At 43.8% G+C, this 16,173-nt stretch overlaps 1 protein-coding gene across 1 annotated transcript in view; it reads left to right on the top strand.

Moving 5' to 3' along the window:
* Positions 1-8,302: 8,302 nt before the first annotated feature.
* The window catches only part of LOC112241380 (alpha-actinin-2-like), an 81,119-nt gene continuing 73,248 nt past the window's right edge, over positions 8,303-16,173 (top strand). Inside the window, exon 1 of the mRNA XM_042315756.1 lies at positions 8,303-8,950. Within this exon, the coding sequence (XP_042171690.1) occupies positions 8,690-8,950 (261 nt within the window). The 5' untranslated portion in view covers positions 8,303-8,689. The remainder of the gene's footprint in view (positions 8,951-16,173) is intronic.

Here is a 16,173-nt window from a genome sequence, read left to right as displayed (position 1 = left end):
GGGAGAGGACGGGAGGAGAGAGGAGAAGAGAGGAAGGGGGGAGGAGAAGAGGAGAGAGAAGGAGAGGAGAGAGGGGGAAAGGAGGGGAGGAGAGAGGAGTGGAGAAGAGGAGAGGGGAAAGGAGGGAGAAGAGGAGAGGAGAAGAGAAGAGGAGAGGAGAGGGAGAGGAGGAGAGGAGAGGAGGGGAGAGGAGGAGAGGAGAGGAGAAGGGGGAGAGGAGAAGAGGAGAGAGGAGAGGAAGGGAGGAGGAGAGAGAGAGACGGATAGTATTATTGAAGGTCAGGAAATTCTTTATTAGGAAATGACCAAAGAAAGACGACAAGCAATGTGGTATTTGCTTCAGTAATGTTGAAGTGTATTTAACTGTTCCAATGTGTTTAGAAAGCTTCATTTCTGATGTCTTCTCATTCCGAATGCTGGTTCTTCTACAAACAAGTGACAACATTCTCGTCTTTGATCACACAAGGACACCTTATTTGTAGAGACGTGGACCAGTGAAGTTGTTGACAATTCATTGTTTGTAAAATCCTAGATTGTAATGCCATGTAAGGCTGCAACGCCTGTCAGACTCTGTTATGTTGTCAGTCATGTGTCTTTATTTATTTCTCCCATAGAAGTCCATTTAAGGTCTATTTTTTAGAAGGATTTGTTGATGTAATTCCAATTATTTATTCTCTAAATTCCAGTGAAGGGTGAAGGAGAGATCTTTAATCATTTTGGATAAAATAATGCAGTGAAAATGTACCAGTCAAAAGTTTGGGTTTTTCTTTCTTTTTAAAAACTATTTTCTACGATGAAATAACACACATGGAATCACACATGGAATCACACATGGAATCACACATGGAATCACACATGGAATCACACATGGAATCACACATGGAATCACACATGGAATCACACATGGAATCACACATGGAATCACCAAAAAAGTGTTCATCAAACTATATTTTATATTTGAGATTCTTCAAAGTCGCCACCCTTTGCCTTGATGACAGCTTTGCACACTCTTGGCATTCTCTCAACTAACTTCACCTGGAATGCTTTTCCAACCGTCTCGAAGGAGTTCCCACATATGCTGAGCAGTTTGGGCTGGTTTTCCTTCACTCTGCGGTCCAACTCATCCCAAACCATCTCAATTGGGTTGAGGTCGGGTGATTGTGGAGGCCAGGTCATCTGATGCAGCACTCCATCACTCTCCTTCTTGGTTTCTTGGCTCAAATTAGGACTCCAGACCAAAGGACAGACATCCAACTGTCCAATGTCGTGTTTCTTGGCTCAAGCAAGTCTCTTCTAAATAAAGAAAAACCCCAATAAAGAAAACCCCTTGAATGAGTAGGTGTGTCTAAACTTTTGACTGGTACTGGATATTCAATTAAATTTGATGACATGCCAAAAATACAAATACATTAATATGTCTGTTAATCAGTTATCAGTTAATCAGTTAATCAGTTAATCAGTTAATCAGTCAGTTAATCAGTCTGTTAATCAGATTCCAGGTTGATCTTGAGACCTGATTGTGAATTAATGAACTGAGTTGGATTTAGACACGAGCACAAGCCTTTAAGCTGAATTCCAAGACACCAACGACTCATTACAAAACTGTCTTTCGGCTGAATTCCAAGACACCAACGACTCATTACAAAACTGTCTTTCAGCTGAATTCCAAGACACCAACGACTCATAAAACTGTCTTTCAGCTGAATTCCAAGACACCAACGACTCATAAAACTGTCTTTCAGCTGAATTCCAAGACACCAACGACTCATAAAACTGCCTTTCAGCTGAATTCCAAGACACCAACGACTCATAAAACTGTCTTGCACTTCTGTACTAAGTAACAATATCGTAATACTTGTACTATTTTGTAATAATTGTTTATGTTTTGTATTAGTTTGTAATAATTTTCTGGTTACTCTGCTATGCATCGTTGCTGTAAACAGCCATGTTATTGTGATATTTGTGCGTCGGTACAATCATATTTTTGATAAGTTGTAATTTTTGAAGTCACGGAAGGAATGCAACAGCCATATTACAGAGGAAGTTGGCTCCAAAAAAATGTTACAACTTCCTGTTTTGTTTTAAGTATTTGTGCTGTTTATTGTACAAACAGTATTACATGGTATTGCACATCTACAATAAGCACTTACATGTTGTTGATGTCCTATGCATGTCGTAAACCATGTGTTAAAACACACTATTCTTGTTACAACCGGGCAGTATCATATGTCATACAGTGTTATCACACCAAAAACAATAAAGCACAGTGTTATAGTTACGGATGAGTTTGAAGCTGGTCTCTCCTCTGCGAGGAGTTTTCCGTAGCAGCTTTTACGTTACCACATCTGCCTCTACAGTATCTCTTTCTCATAGAGGCCTAGTAGTAGTGGATCCATCCACTAGGAGTTGTTTTATCATCATGGGGAACTGCTGTCCTCTGTAGTGGATCCATCCACTAGGAGTTGTTTTATCATCATGGGGAACTGCTGTCCTCTGTAGTGGATCCATACACTAGGAGTTGTTTTATCATCGTGGGGAACTGCTGTCCTCTGTAGTGGATCCATACACTAGGAGTTGTTTTATCATCATGGGGAACTGCTGTCCTCTGTAGTGGATCCATACACTAGGAGTTGTTTTATCATCATGGGGAACTGCTGTCCTCTGTAGTGGATCCATACACTAGGAGTTGTTTTATCATCGTGGGGAACTGCTGTCCTCTGTAGTGGATCCATACACTAGGAGTTGTTTTATCATCATGGGGAACTGCTGTCCTCTGTAGTGGATCCATACACTAGGAGTTGTTTTATCATCATGGGGAACTGCTGTCCTCTGTAGTGGATCCATACACTAGGAGTTGTTTTATCATCATGGGGAACTGCTGTCCTCTGTAGTGGATCCATACACTAGGAGTTGTTTTATCATCATGGGGAACTGCTGTTCTAGTCTATCTTTTCCTAGGACTCTAAGAGGAGCTGTTCTAGTCTATCTTTTCCTAGGACTCTAAGAGGACTCTAAGAGGAGCTGTTCTAGTCTAACTTTTCCTTGGACTCTAAGAGGACTCTAAGAGGAGCTGTTCTAGTCTATCTTTTCCTAGGACTCTAAGAGGACTCTAAGAGGAGCTGTTCTAGTCTATCTTTTCCTAGGACTCTAAGAGGAGCTGTTCTAGTCTATCTTTTCCTAGGACTCTAAGAGGAGCTGTTCTAGTCTATCTTTTCCTTGGACTCTAAGAGGAGCTGTTCTAGTCTAACTTTTCCTTGGACTCTAAGAGGAGCTCTAAGAGGAGCTGTTCTAGTCTATCTTTTCCTAGGATCTTTTCCTAGGACTCTAAGAGGAGCTGTTCTAGTCTATCTTTTCCTAGGACTCTAAGAGGAGCTGTTCTAGTCTATCTTTTCCTTGGACTCTAAGAGGAGCTGTTCTAGTCTATCTTTTCCTTGGACTCTAAGAGGAGCTGTTCTAGTCTATCTTTTCCTTGGACTCTAAGAGGAGCTGTTCTAGTCTATCTTTTCCTAGGACTCTAAGAGGAGCTGTTCTAGTCTATCTTTTCCTAGGACTCTAAGAGGAGCTGTTCTAGTCTATCTTTTCCTAGGACTCTAAGAGGAGCTGTTCTAGTCTATCTTTTCCTAGGACTCTAAGAGGAGCTGTTCTAGTCTAACTTTTCCTAGGACTCTAAGAGGAGCTGTTCTAGTCTAACTTTTCCTTGGACTCTAAGAGGAGCTGTTCTAGTCTAACTTTTCCTTGGACTCTAAGAGGAGCTGTTCTAGTCTAACTTTTCCTTGGACTCTAAGAGGAGCTGTTCTAGTCTATCTTTTCCTTGGACTCTAAGAGGACTCTAAGAGGAGCTGTTCTAGTCTATCTTTTCCTTGGACTCTAAGAGGACTCTAAGAGGACTCTAAGAGGAGCTGTTCTAGTCTATCTTTTCCTTGGACTCTAAGAGGAGCTGTTCTAGTCTATCTTTTCCTTGGACTCTAAGAGGACTCTAAGAGGAGCTGTTCTAGTCTATCTTTTCCTTGGACTCTAAGAGGAGCTGTTCTAGTCTAACTTTTCCTTGGACTCTAAGAGGAGCTGTTCTAGTCTATCTTTTCCTAGGACTCTAAGAGGAGCTGTTCTAGTCTATCTTTTCCTAGGACTCTAAGAGGAGCTGTTCTAGTCTATCTTTTCCTAGGACTCTAAGAGGAGCTGTTCTAGTCTATCTTTTCCTTGGACTCTAAGAGGACTCTAAGAGGAGCTGTTCTAGTCTATCTTTTCCTAGGACTCTAAGAGGAGCTGTTCTAGTCTATCTTTTCCTAGGACTCTAAGAGGACTCTAAGAGGAGCTGTTCTAGTCTATCTTTTCCTAGGACTCTAAGAGGACTCTAAGAGGAGCTGTTCTAGTCTATCTTTTCCTAGGACTCTAAGAGGACTCTAAGAGGAGCTGTTCTAGTCTAACTTTTCCTTGGACTCTAAGAGGAGTGTTGTTTAACAGGCCAGCAGAGCGCAGGTGTATAATACACAAGAAACAGAGGCTGTAATTTAGAAGCTGATGCATAACACATCATTCATTAAATAAATATAAGGCTAATAGTGCATTTAATTCATTTCCTGAAAGAGGTAGGGTAGGACATCTATATATACGCTTCCTAATATCGAGTTGCACCCACTTTTGCCCTTAGAACAGCCTCAAATCGTGGGGGCATAGGGGCATAGACTCTACAAGGTGTGGAAAGCGTTCCACAGAGATGCTGGGCCCATGTTGACTCTACAGGGTGTTGAAAGCGTTCCACAGAGATGCTGGGCCCATGTTGACTCTACAGGGTGTTGAAAGCGTTCCACAGAGATGCTGGGCCCATGTTGACTCTACAAGGTGTGGAAAGCATTCCACAGAGATGCTGGGCCCATGTTGACTCTACAAGTTGTGGAAAGCGTTCCACAGAGATGCTGGGCCCATGTTGACTCTACAAGGTGTGGAAAGCGTTCCACAGAGATGCTGGGCCCATGTTGACTCTACAATGTGTGGAAAGTGTTCCACAGAGATGCTGGGCCCATGTTGACTCCAGGGATTCCCACAGTTGTGTCAAGATGGCTGGATGGTCGACTTTGAATGCAGCCATCTACTGTAATCAAACGTCAAGCTGTAACACAACGAAATGTAACGGGGAATACTTCCTGAAGGCATAAAGGTTTAAAGGTCATCGGTCCCACGTCCATCGGTTCTTATTGCCCTGGTGTGATATGGCGCCATCTAGTGGTGTAGCGTGGCCCACTTTGAATGCAGCCATCTACTGTAATCAAACGTCAAGCTGTAACACAACGAAATGTAACGGGAATACTTCCTGAAGGCATAAAGGTTTAAAGGTCATCGGTCCCATGTCCATCGGTTCTTATTGCCCTGGTGTGATATGGCGCCATCTAGTGGTGTAGCGTGGTCGACTTTGAATGCAGCTGAATCTACTGTAATCAAACGTCAAGCTGTAACACAACGTAACGGGGAATACTTTCTGAAGGCATAAAGGTTTAAAGGTCATCGGTTCCATCGGTTCTTATTGCCCTGGTGTGATATGGCGCCATCTAGTGGTGTAGCGTGGCCCACTTTGAATGCAGCAACTAATCATTCTAGAATTTGTTTGAGGCTAATTCATTGATTCTACATACCAAATCTGGAGTCAATATGACTTATGGTTCATGAGAATTTTTTAATTTTTTAAATTTTATTTAACCTTTATTTAACTAGGCAAGTCAGTGTAGAATAAATTCTTATGTACAATGACGGCCTACCCAGGCCAAACCCGGACGACGCTGGGACAATTGTGCGCTACTCTGTGGGACTCCCAATAACCTGGAATCAAACCAGGGTCTGTAGTGACTCCACTAGCACTGACATACAGTGCCTTAGACCACTGCGCCACATCGGGAGCAGATTTTATATTTTTAGCATTAGCATTTGTGCTAACCTGCATCTGTAGGTACACTGTCAGTCATATTTGACTGAAGCAACAATTGTTTCTTAAAAACCATGAAAGACGGATAGAATTATCAGCATCTGCGTTCCTGTTTGGGGTTTCAGGCTGGGTTTCTGTACAGCACGTTGTGACATCGGCTGACGGAAAAAAGAAAAATGGCTTTATAAATACATTTGATTGATTAATGAGTCTAAATACAACATCTGGAGTGAATCTGACCTTCATGATGAGAAGATGATTTTGTAGCCATTAGCCATTATCTATTAGCCATTATCTATTAGCCATTAGCCATTATCCATTATCTATTAGCCATTAGCCATTATCCATTATCTATTAGCCATTAGCCATTATCCATTATCTATTAGCCATTAGCCATTTATCAATATCATGAGTATCTATTAGTCCATTAGCCATTACCATTCAGCCATTTCTATTGATATCAATAACCATTAGCCATTTATCAGTGTTTAAATTGACAGATAAAATCTGATGAGTTGTTAATAACTTTCACTTAACTGTTTTTTAACTGTCTATCATTACCAAAACTAATTTATCAATAACTCAGCGTCACTTAACTAATTTATCAATAACTCATGTTTAACTCCATTTATCAATAACTCATGACAACTAATTTATCAATAACTCAACTTGAACTGGGCCAATTTATCAATAACTCAGACGATTTAATTTATCAATAACTCAGTGGTTTAATTTATCAATAACTCAGACATATTGACAATTTAAATAACTCTGATTTTTCACTTAACTAATTTATCAATAACTCATGTCACTTAACTCATTTATCAATAACTCATGTCACTTAACTAATTTATCAATAACTCATGTCACTTAACTAATTTATCAATAACTCATACATGTCACTTAACTAATTTATCAATAACTCATGTCACTTAACTAATTTATCAATAACTCATGTCACTTAACTAATTTATCAATAACTCAGACATGTCACTTAACTAATTTATCAATAACTCATGTCACTAAACTAATTTATCAATAACTCAGACATGTCACTTAACTAATTTATCAATAACTCAGACATGTCACTTAACTAATTTCAGCGTCACCTTTAGGCCAATCGGTGCCATTATTTTTGACCAAGTTACTAATCGGCCACTCAAGGCCATTCAGAGACTTGTCCCGAAGCCACTTATCTTGGCTGTGTGTTTAGGGTCGTTGTCCTGTTGAAAGATGAACCTTCACCCCCAGTCTGAGGTCCTGAGTGTTCTGGAGCAGGCTTTTAATCAAGGATCTCTCTGTACTTTGCTCCATTTCATCTTTCCCTCGATCCTGACTAGTCTCCCAGTACCTGCTGCTGAAAAACATCCCCACAGTTTGATGCTTCCACCACCATGCTTCACTGTAGGGATGGTGCCAGGTTTCCTCCAGACGTGACGCTTGGCATTCAAGCCAAAGAGTTCAATCTTGGTTTCATCAGACCAGAGAATCTTGTTTCTCATGGTCTGAGAGTCTTTAGGTGCCTTTTTGCAAACTCCAAGCGGGCTGTCATGTGCCTTTTACTGAGGAGTGGCTTCCGTCTGGCCACTCTACCATAAATGCCTAATTGGTGGAAGGTTCTCCCATCTCCACAGAGGGACTCTAGAGCTCTGTCAGAGTGACCATCGGGACCTTGGTCACCTACCAGACCAAGGCCCTTCTTTCCCAATTGCTCAGTTTGGCCAGGTGGCCAGCTCTAGGAAGAGTCTTGGTGGTTCCAAACTCCTTCCATTTAAGAATGATGGAGGCCACTGTGTTCTTGGGGACCTTCAATGCTGCAGACATTTTTTGGTACCTTCTGTGCCTCTACACAATCCTGTCTCAGATCTCAACAGACAATTCCTTCGACCTCATGGCTTAGTTTTTGCTCTGACATGCACTGTTAACTGTGGGATCTTATATAGACAGGTGTGTGCTTTTCCAAATCATATCCAATCAATTGAATTTACCACAGGTAGTCTCCAATCAAGTTGTAAAAACATCTCAAGGATGATTAATGAAAACAGGATGCACCTGAGCTCAATTTCAAGTCTCATAGCAAAGGGTCTGAATACTTATGTAAATAAGGTATTTCTGTTTAACAAATTTGCCAAAAACCTGTTTTCGCTTTGTCATTATAGGGTATTGTGTGTAGATTGCTGAGGATATTGTTTCACGTAATCCATTTTAGAATAAGGCTGTAACGTACCAAAATGTGGGAAGAGTCAGCGGGGTCTGAATACTTTCCCGAAGGCACTGGATTTAACTCCATGGTCTCAGGAAGACAGTCAACACTAGGTGTAACCAATAATAGACTCTCATTCTGAATGATCACACAACGGATGACAATTTCTCATTGGTCACTGTGACACACGACACCCAACTATAACTAGTAGATACATTCTCTGCCTGGACAACTGCTGCAGGGCAGTCCAAGGACAACAAGGGACAGACAGACACTCGGAGAGAGAGAGAGAGAGAGAGAGAGAGAGAGAGAGAGAGAGAGAGAGACAGAGAGAGAGAGAGAGAGAGAGAGAGAGAGAGAGACAGAGAGAAAGACAGAGAGAGAGAGAGAGAGACACAGAGAGAGGACACTGACTGATCAGCTTTCTGACTCCAAATCCCCCAACACATCTTCTGATCAAGCTGCAGCAGTGACTTCAGGAGAAGAAACTCACACAAAAGGTTTTTTGTCGTTGTCTTGTCTCCTGTTCACCACCTGTTGTCCTGTAGTCAGGTGTGTTGTTCTAGAGCTTCATGATGCAGACGATGCAGACCCAGATGATGCAGAACCAGACGATGCAGAGCAAGACGATGCAGAACCAGACGATGCAGAGCCAGATGATGCAGACATCAGTAGACTATAATAATGGATACACGATGCAGACATCAGTAGACTATAATAATGGATACACGATGCAGATGCAGGAACAGCAGAATAATGACTACACCATCCAGGATGACGAGTGGGACAGAGATCTGCTCCTGGACCCCGCCTGGGAGAAACAGCAGAGAAAGGTTAGATTCTTCACTATTTGTCTGTTCATTCATATGTCCACATTGTGTAAATGTTATACTGTCGTCAAGAGAGGCAGAGGAAGAGGAAGTCACTGAATGTCAAAACACAGCAGTAGTAGAAGGGCTGATCAACTCTCCTATTTACCATGTTATGAATATTTATTATTATTATTATTCATTAATATTTAAGATATTGCACTTTAAAAAAATTAAAAAATAAAACGTTTTAATTCTAGGCCTACAAAGAGAGGGCAGAGGTCAGAGGGCAGAGGTCAGAGGAAGTATTTCCTGACAGTCAAATGAGTCAAAACAAGAACACATCCTAATGGGAAGTTTTTTTTTTTTTTACATGACAGCACTATTAAAAGGGACATAAAATACTGATCACTTTACTTTAGAAAAGCAACACCAAGTACAGTGTGAGAGACACTATGTGGGCAACGCGGGGCCTCCAGGCACACATGACAGCCAAGACAACAATACCTCCCAGGCAGTCAGGCAGCATAGCAATGACCTGTGCTGCCATTCCTTCGATTCGTGTGTTTTATGAGAACTGTCGACAGATGTCTGGTAACACAGAATGTCCTCTAGGCCCGAAGCGGGAACAGAATGGATGCCATAGGCTAATTATAACTAAGGACTAAAGGGGTTATACAGAGTTGGCTCAGACGATGTCCTTGGTCCTCGGTTGGCATGGGAGAACAGTGTCTGTATTGATCAATACTAACCTGATAGATTATGTTCATTTACATCTACAGACTTTTTTTTTTTTTTACAATATAAACCGAGTTCGTGTATTTACATAATCAAATGTACTTTGGCCACTTCGTCTGCTCTAGAATTCATACCCAGACCAAGTAGCTAATAATCTGTCACTGACCTGTCAAGATATCAGAGGCAACCTACTGTACCCCTCAATATAGAACCATGCATTAATGAGTCTCTCTACAGACGGGTTGCCTCCCACCATGTATCAGTGTTCCTGGTGCTGTTGCCCTGAGGCTGGAACTACTGAGACATAAATGCATTAATAGACTATCTCATTAAACATGAATGACAGGGCTTCCTTCCCTGCCTTTGGTCCTGCCAGACAGAGACAACAAATATAGCAGTGACCACAGAGAGCAGCTATGTTAAACCCTGGAGGGGTCTTAACTATGGGGAGCAGCTATGATAAACCCTGGAGGGGTCTTAACTATGGGGAGCAGCTATGTTAAACCCTGGAGGGGTCTTAGCTATGGGGAGCAGCTATGTTAAACCCTGGAGGAGTCTTAAACAGCCCCTGGAGGAGTCTTAACTATGGGGAGCAGCTATGATAAACCCTGGAGGAGTCTTAACTATGGGGAGCAGCTTAACTATGATAAACCCTGGAGGAGTCTTAACTATGGGGAGCAGCTATGATAAACCCTGGAGGGGTCTTAACTATGGGGAGCAGCTATGATAAACCCTGGAGGGGTCTTAACTATGGGGAGCAGCTATGATAAACACTGGAGGGGTCTTAACTATGGGGAGCAGCTATGTTAAACCCTGGAGGGGTCTTAACTATGAGGAGCAGCTATGTTAAACCCTGGAGGGGTCTTAACTATGGAGAGCAGCTATGATAAACCCTGGAGGGGTCTTAACTATGGGGAGCAGCTCTGTTAAACCCTGGAGGGGTCTTAACTATGGGGAGCAGCTATGATAAACCCTGGAGGGGTCTTAGCTATGGGGAGCAGCTATGATAAACCCTGGAGGGGTCTTAACTATGGGGAGCAGCTATGTTAAACCCTGGAGGGGTCTTAGCTATGGGGAGCAGCTATGTTAAACCCTGGAGGGGTCTTAGCTATGAGGAGCAGCTATGATAAACCCTGGAGGGGTCTTAACTATGGGGAGCAGCTATGATAAACCCTGGAGGGGTCTTAACTATGGGGAGCAGCTATGATAAACCCTGGAGGGGTCCCTGGAGGGGTCTTAACTATGGGGAGCAGCTATGATAAACCCTGGAGGGGGGTCTTAACTATGGGGAGCAGCTATGATAAACCCTGGAGGGGTCTTAACTATGGGGAGCAGCTATGATAAACCCTGGAGGGGTCTTAACTATGGGGAGCAGCTATGATAAACCCTGGAGGGGTCTTAACTATGGGGAGCAGCTATGATAAACCCTGGAGGGGTCTTAACTATGGGGAGCAGCTATGATAAACCCTGGAGGGGTCTTAACTATGGGGAGCAGCTATGATAAACCCTGGAGGGGTCTTAACTATGGGGAGCAGCTATGATAAACCCTGGAGGGGTCTTAACTATGGGGAGCAGCTATGATAAACCCTGGAGGGGTCTTAACTATGGGGAGCAGCTATGATAAACCCTGGAGGGGTCTTAACTATGGGGAGCAGCTATGATAAACCCTGGAGGGGTCTTAACTATGGGGAGCAGCTATGATAAACCCTGGAGGGGTCTTAACTATGGGGAGCAGCTATGATAAACCCTGGAGGGGTCTTAACTATGGGGAGCAGCTATGATAAACCCTGGAGGGGTCTTAACTATGGGGAGCAGCTATGATAAACCCTGGAGGGGTCTTAACTATGGGGAGGAGGGGTCTTAACTATGGGGAGCAGCTATGATAAACCCTGGAGGGGTCTTAACTATGGGGAGCAGCTATGATAAACCCTGGAGGGGTCTTAACTATGGGGAGCAGCTATGATAAACCCTGGAGGGGTCTTAACTATGGGGAGCAGCTATGATAAACCCTGGAGGGGTCTTAACTATGGGGAGCAGCTATGATAAACCCTGGAGGGGGGAGCAGCTTAAACCCTATGGGGAGCAGCTATGATAAACCCTGGAGGGGTCTTAACTATGGGGAGCAGCTATGATAAACCCTGGAGGGGTCTTAACTATGGGGAGCAGCTATGATAAACCCTGGAGGGGTCTTAACTATGGGGAGCAGCTATGGTAAACCCTGGAGGGGTCTTAGCTATGGGGAGCAGCTATGTTAAACCCTGGAGGGGTCTTAACTATGGGGAGCAGCTATGATAAACCCTGGAGGGGTCTTAACTATGGGGAGCAGCTATGATAAACCCTGGAGGGGTCTTAACTATGGGGAGCAGCTATGATAAACCCTGGAGGGGTCTTAACTATGGGGAGCAGCTATGATAAACCCTGGATAAACCCTGGAGGGGTCTTAACTATGAGGAGCAGCTATGATAAACCCTGGAGGGGTCTTAACTATGGGGAGCAGCTATGTTAAACCCTGGAGGGGTCTTAACTATGAGGAGCAGCTATGTTAAACCCTGGAGGGGTCTTAACTATGAGGAGCAGCTATGTTAAACCCTGGAGGGGTCTTAACTATGGAGAGCAGCTATGATAAACCCTGGAGGGGTCTTAACTATGGGGAGCAGCTATGATAAACCCTGGAGGGGTCTTAACTATGGGGAGCAGCTATGATAAACCCTGGAGGGGTCTTAACTATATGGATAGCACGTCCTCATTACCAGGTCATTGTATTTCAGGATCTGGGTTCTGACAATAGAGACTTATAGTTCCGACAGACTATTTATGTCCCAACAGTATCTGTTCAAACCAGTGTCCCAAATTACACCCTATTCTCTATAGTAAAAAAAAAACAAGTGTTCCTGCTAGCACAACTGTGTTAAGGATTACTGTACCTTTTATGCATAATAAATCAGATGTATAACAGACACAATATTGGATTGAACATGGTGTTGTCCAGCTGTCCAATATGGTGTTGTCCAGTTGTCCAATATGGTGTTGTCCAGCTGTCCAATATGGTGTTGTCCAGCTGTCCAATATGGTGTTGTCCAGTTGTCCAATATGGTGTTGTCCAGCTGTCCAATATGGTGTTGTCCAGCTGTCCAATATGGTGTTGTCCAGCTGTCCAATATGGTGTTGTCCAGTATGGTGTTGTCCAGTTGTCCAATATGGTGTTGTCCAGCTGTCCAATATGGTGTTGTCCAGCTGTCCAATATGGTGTTGTCCAGCTGTCCAATATGGTGTTGTCCAGCTGTCCAATATGGTGTTGTCCAGTATGGTGTTGTCCAGCTGTCCAATATGGTGTTGTCCAGTTGTCCAATATGGTGTTGTCCAGTTGTCCAATATGGTGTTGTCCAGCTGTCCAATATGGTGTTGTCCAGTTGTCCAATATGGTGTTGTCCAGCTGTCCAATATGGTGTTGTCCAGCTGTCCAATATGGTGTTGTCCAGCTGTCCAATATGGTGTTGTCCAGCTGTCCAATATGGTGTTGTCCAGTTGTCCAATATGGTGTTGTCCAGCTGTCCAATATGGTGTTGTCCAGCTGTCCAATATGGTGTTGTCCAGTATGGTGTTGTCCAGCTGTCCAATATGGTGTTGTCCAGCTGTCCAATATGGTGTTGTCCAGTTGTCCAATATGGTGTTGTCCAGCTGTCCAATATGGTGTTGTCCAGTTGTCCAATATGGTGTTGTCCAGCTGTCCAATATGGTGTTGTCCAGTTGTCCAATATGGTGTTGTCCAGCTGTCCAATATGGTGTTGTCCAGCTGTCCAATATGGTGTTGTCCAGCTGTCCAATATGGTGTTGTCCAGCTGTCCAATATGGTGTTGTCCAGCTGTCCAATATGGTGTTGTCCAGCTGTCCAATATGGTGTTGTCCAGCTGTCCAATATGGTGTTGTCCAGCTGTCCAATATGGTGTTGTCCAGCTGTCCAATATGGTGTTGTCCAGTTGTCCAATATGGTGTTGTCCAGTTGTCCAATATGGTGTTGTCCAATATGGTGTTGTCCAGCTGTCCAATATGGTGTTGTCCAGTTGTCCAATATGGTGTTGTCCAGCTGTCCAATATGGTGTTGTCCAGCTGTCCAATATGGTGTTGTCCAGCTGTCCAATATGGTGTTGTCCAATATGGTGTTGTCCAGCTGTCCAATATGGTGTTGTCCAGCTGTCCAATATGGTGTTGTCCAGTATGGTGTTGTCCAGCTGTCCAATATGGTGTTGTCCAGCTGTCCAATATGGTGTTGTCCAGTTGTCCAATATGGTGTTGTCCAGTTGTCCAATATGGTGTTGTCCAGCTGTCCAATATGGTGTTGTCCAGCTGTCCAATATGGTGTTGTCCAGCTGTCCAATATGGTGTTGTCCAGCTGTCCAATATGGTGTTGTCCAGCTGTCCAATATGGTGTTGTCCAGCTGTCCAATATGGTGTTGTCCAGTTGTCCAATATGGTGTTGTCCAATATGGTGTTGTCCTGTTGTCCAATATGGTGTTGTCCAGTTGTCCAATATGGTGTTGTCCAGCTGTCCAATATGGTGTTGTCCAGTTGTCCAATATGGTGTTGTCCAGTTGTCCAATATGGTGGTGTCCAGTTGTCCAATATGGTGTTGTCCAGCTGTCCAATATGGTGTTGTCCAGTTGTCCAATATGGTGCTGTCCAGTTGTCCAATATGGTGGTGTCCAATATGGTGTTGTCCAGCTGTCCAATATGGTGCTGTCCAGTTGTCCAATATGGTGCTGTCCAGTTGGACCTTTGAAACGCACCAGGCTGTGACAGACAGTGAGACGGAGACATTATATTTTAATAAGGAGGTATTCTAAACTAGACTCACAGCTAGGGCACACGGACTCCCTCTCAGGGTCAGGTCTGAACCTCTTCATTTCCTGTTTTACAGCCTCAGACTCCCTCTCAGGGTCAGGTCTCATTTCCTGTTTTACAGCCTCAGACTCCCTCTCAGGGTCAGGGCTCATTTCCTGTTTTACAGCCTCAGACTCCCTCTCAGGGTCAGGTCTGAACCTCTTCATTTCCTGTTTTACAGCCTCAGACTCCCTCTCAGGGTCAGGTCTCATTTCCTGTTTTACAGCCTCAGAGTCCCTCTCAGGGTCAGGTCTCATTTCCTGTTTTACAGCCTCAGACTCCCTCTCAGGGTCAGGTCTGAACCACTTCATTTCCTGTTTTACAGCCTCAGAGTCCCTTTACGGCCGCACGCTCGGCAACTCCATCTGAGAACTAAGCCATCACTCGGGAACACCACAGGAGGCAAGAAGGGGAAGTTTATGGTGCTGTTTGAGATGCGGTTTAGTACCTGGAGAGGTCACATTCCCTCCCATTCGTTCCCAACCGTCATTCTGGACTTTAGAATTATACACAAACATGAAAACATTTGTTATGAAGTTTTTTCTCTGATTCCTGTTAAGTTGACAGTCTGCCACGGTGTCACTAACCCCTTTCAGAAAGCCATGCAACGCCCCCATAGTGACGCAGTCCTATTGAACCAACAGGGGGCGCTGTAGTTCTACCATTGACTCACATGACTTGACTGTACGGTATATTGGGGGCTGACATATGGAATTGTTTTAAGATGGTCCCCCTATTAATCTGACATGTGGAATTGTTTTAAGAGGGTCCTCCCTCCTACTAATCTGACACATGGAATTGTTTTAAGATGGTCCTCCCTCCTACTAATCTGACATATGGAATTGTTTTAAGATGGTCCTCCCTCCTACTAATCTGACATATGGAATTGTTTTAAGATGGTCCTCCCTCCTACTAATCTGACATATGGAATTGTTTTAAGATGGTCCTCCCTCCTACTAATCTGACATATGGAATTGTTTTAAGATGGTCCTACCATGGATCATTTAGCTGTACAATTTGGAATTTTAGGTCCTCTGTAGGTCAAAAAATACAAATAAAATATAAAATATTGAATTTGGCCTTTACTACTATAGCCCATAGAAATACATTAATAAAGCAGTAAAAAAAAATGAATCATAAGAACTAAGGTTTTGAGGCCTCCTTAGTGGCGTAGTGGTCTAAGGCACTGCATCACAGTGCTAGCTGTGCCACTAGAGATTCTGGGTTTGAGTCCAGGCTCTGTAGCAGCCGGCCGCGACCGGGAGACCCATGGGGCGGCGCACAATTGACCCAGCGCCGTCTGGGTTAATGGAGGGTTTGACCGGCAGGGATGTTCTTTTCCCATCGCGCACTAGCGACTCCTGTGGCGTCCCGGGTGCAGTGCACGCTGACACGGTCACCAGGTGTACAGTGTTTCCTCCCACACATTGGTGCGGCTGGCTTCCCGGGTTAAGTGGGCATTGTGTCAAGAAGCAGTGCGACTTGGTTGGGTTGTGTTTCTGAGGACGCACGGCTCTCGACCTTCGCCTCTCCCGAGTCCGTACGGGAGTTGCAGCAATGAGACAAGACTGTAGCTACCAAATGGGGAGAAAAAAGGGTACAAAAAATAAATAATAAACAAGGTTTTGAAG

Source organism: Oncorhynchus tshawytscha, unplaced genomic scaffold (genome assembly GCF_018296145.1).
Source record: "Oncorhynchus tshawytscha isolate Ot180627B unplaced genomic scaffold, Otsh_v2.0 Un_contig_4107_pilon_pilon, whole genome shotgun sequence".
NCBI classification, from domain to species: domain Eukaryota; kingdom Metazoa; phylum Chordata; class Actinopteri; order Salmoniformes; family Salmonidae; genus Oncorhynchus; species Oncorhynchus tshawytscha.
The sequence above is the reverse complement of the archived record's forward strand: the minus strand, read 5'-3'. Positions and strand labels throughout refer to the sequence as shown.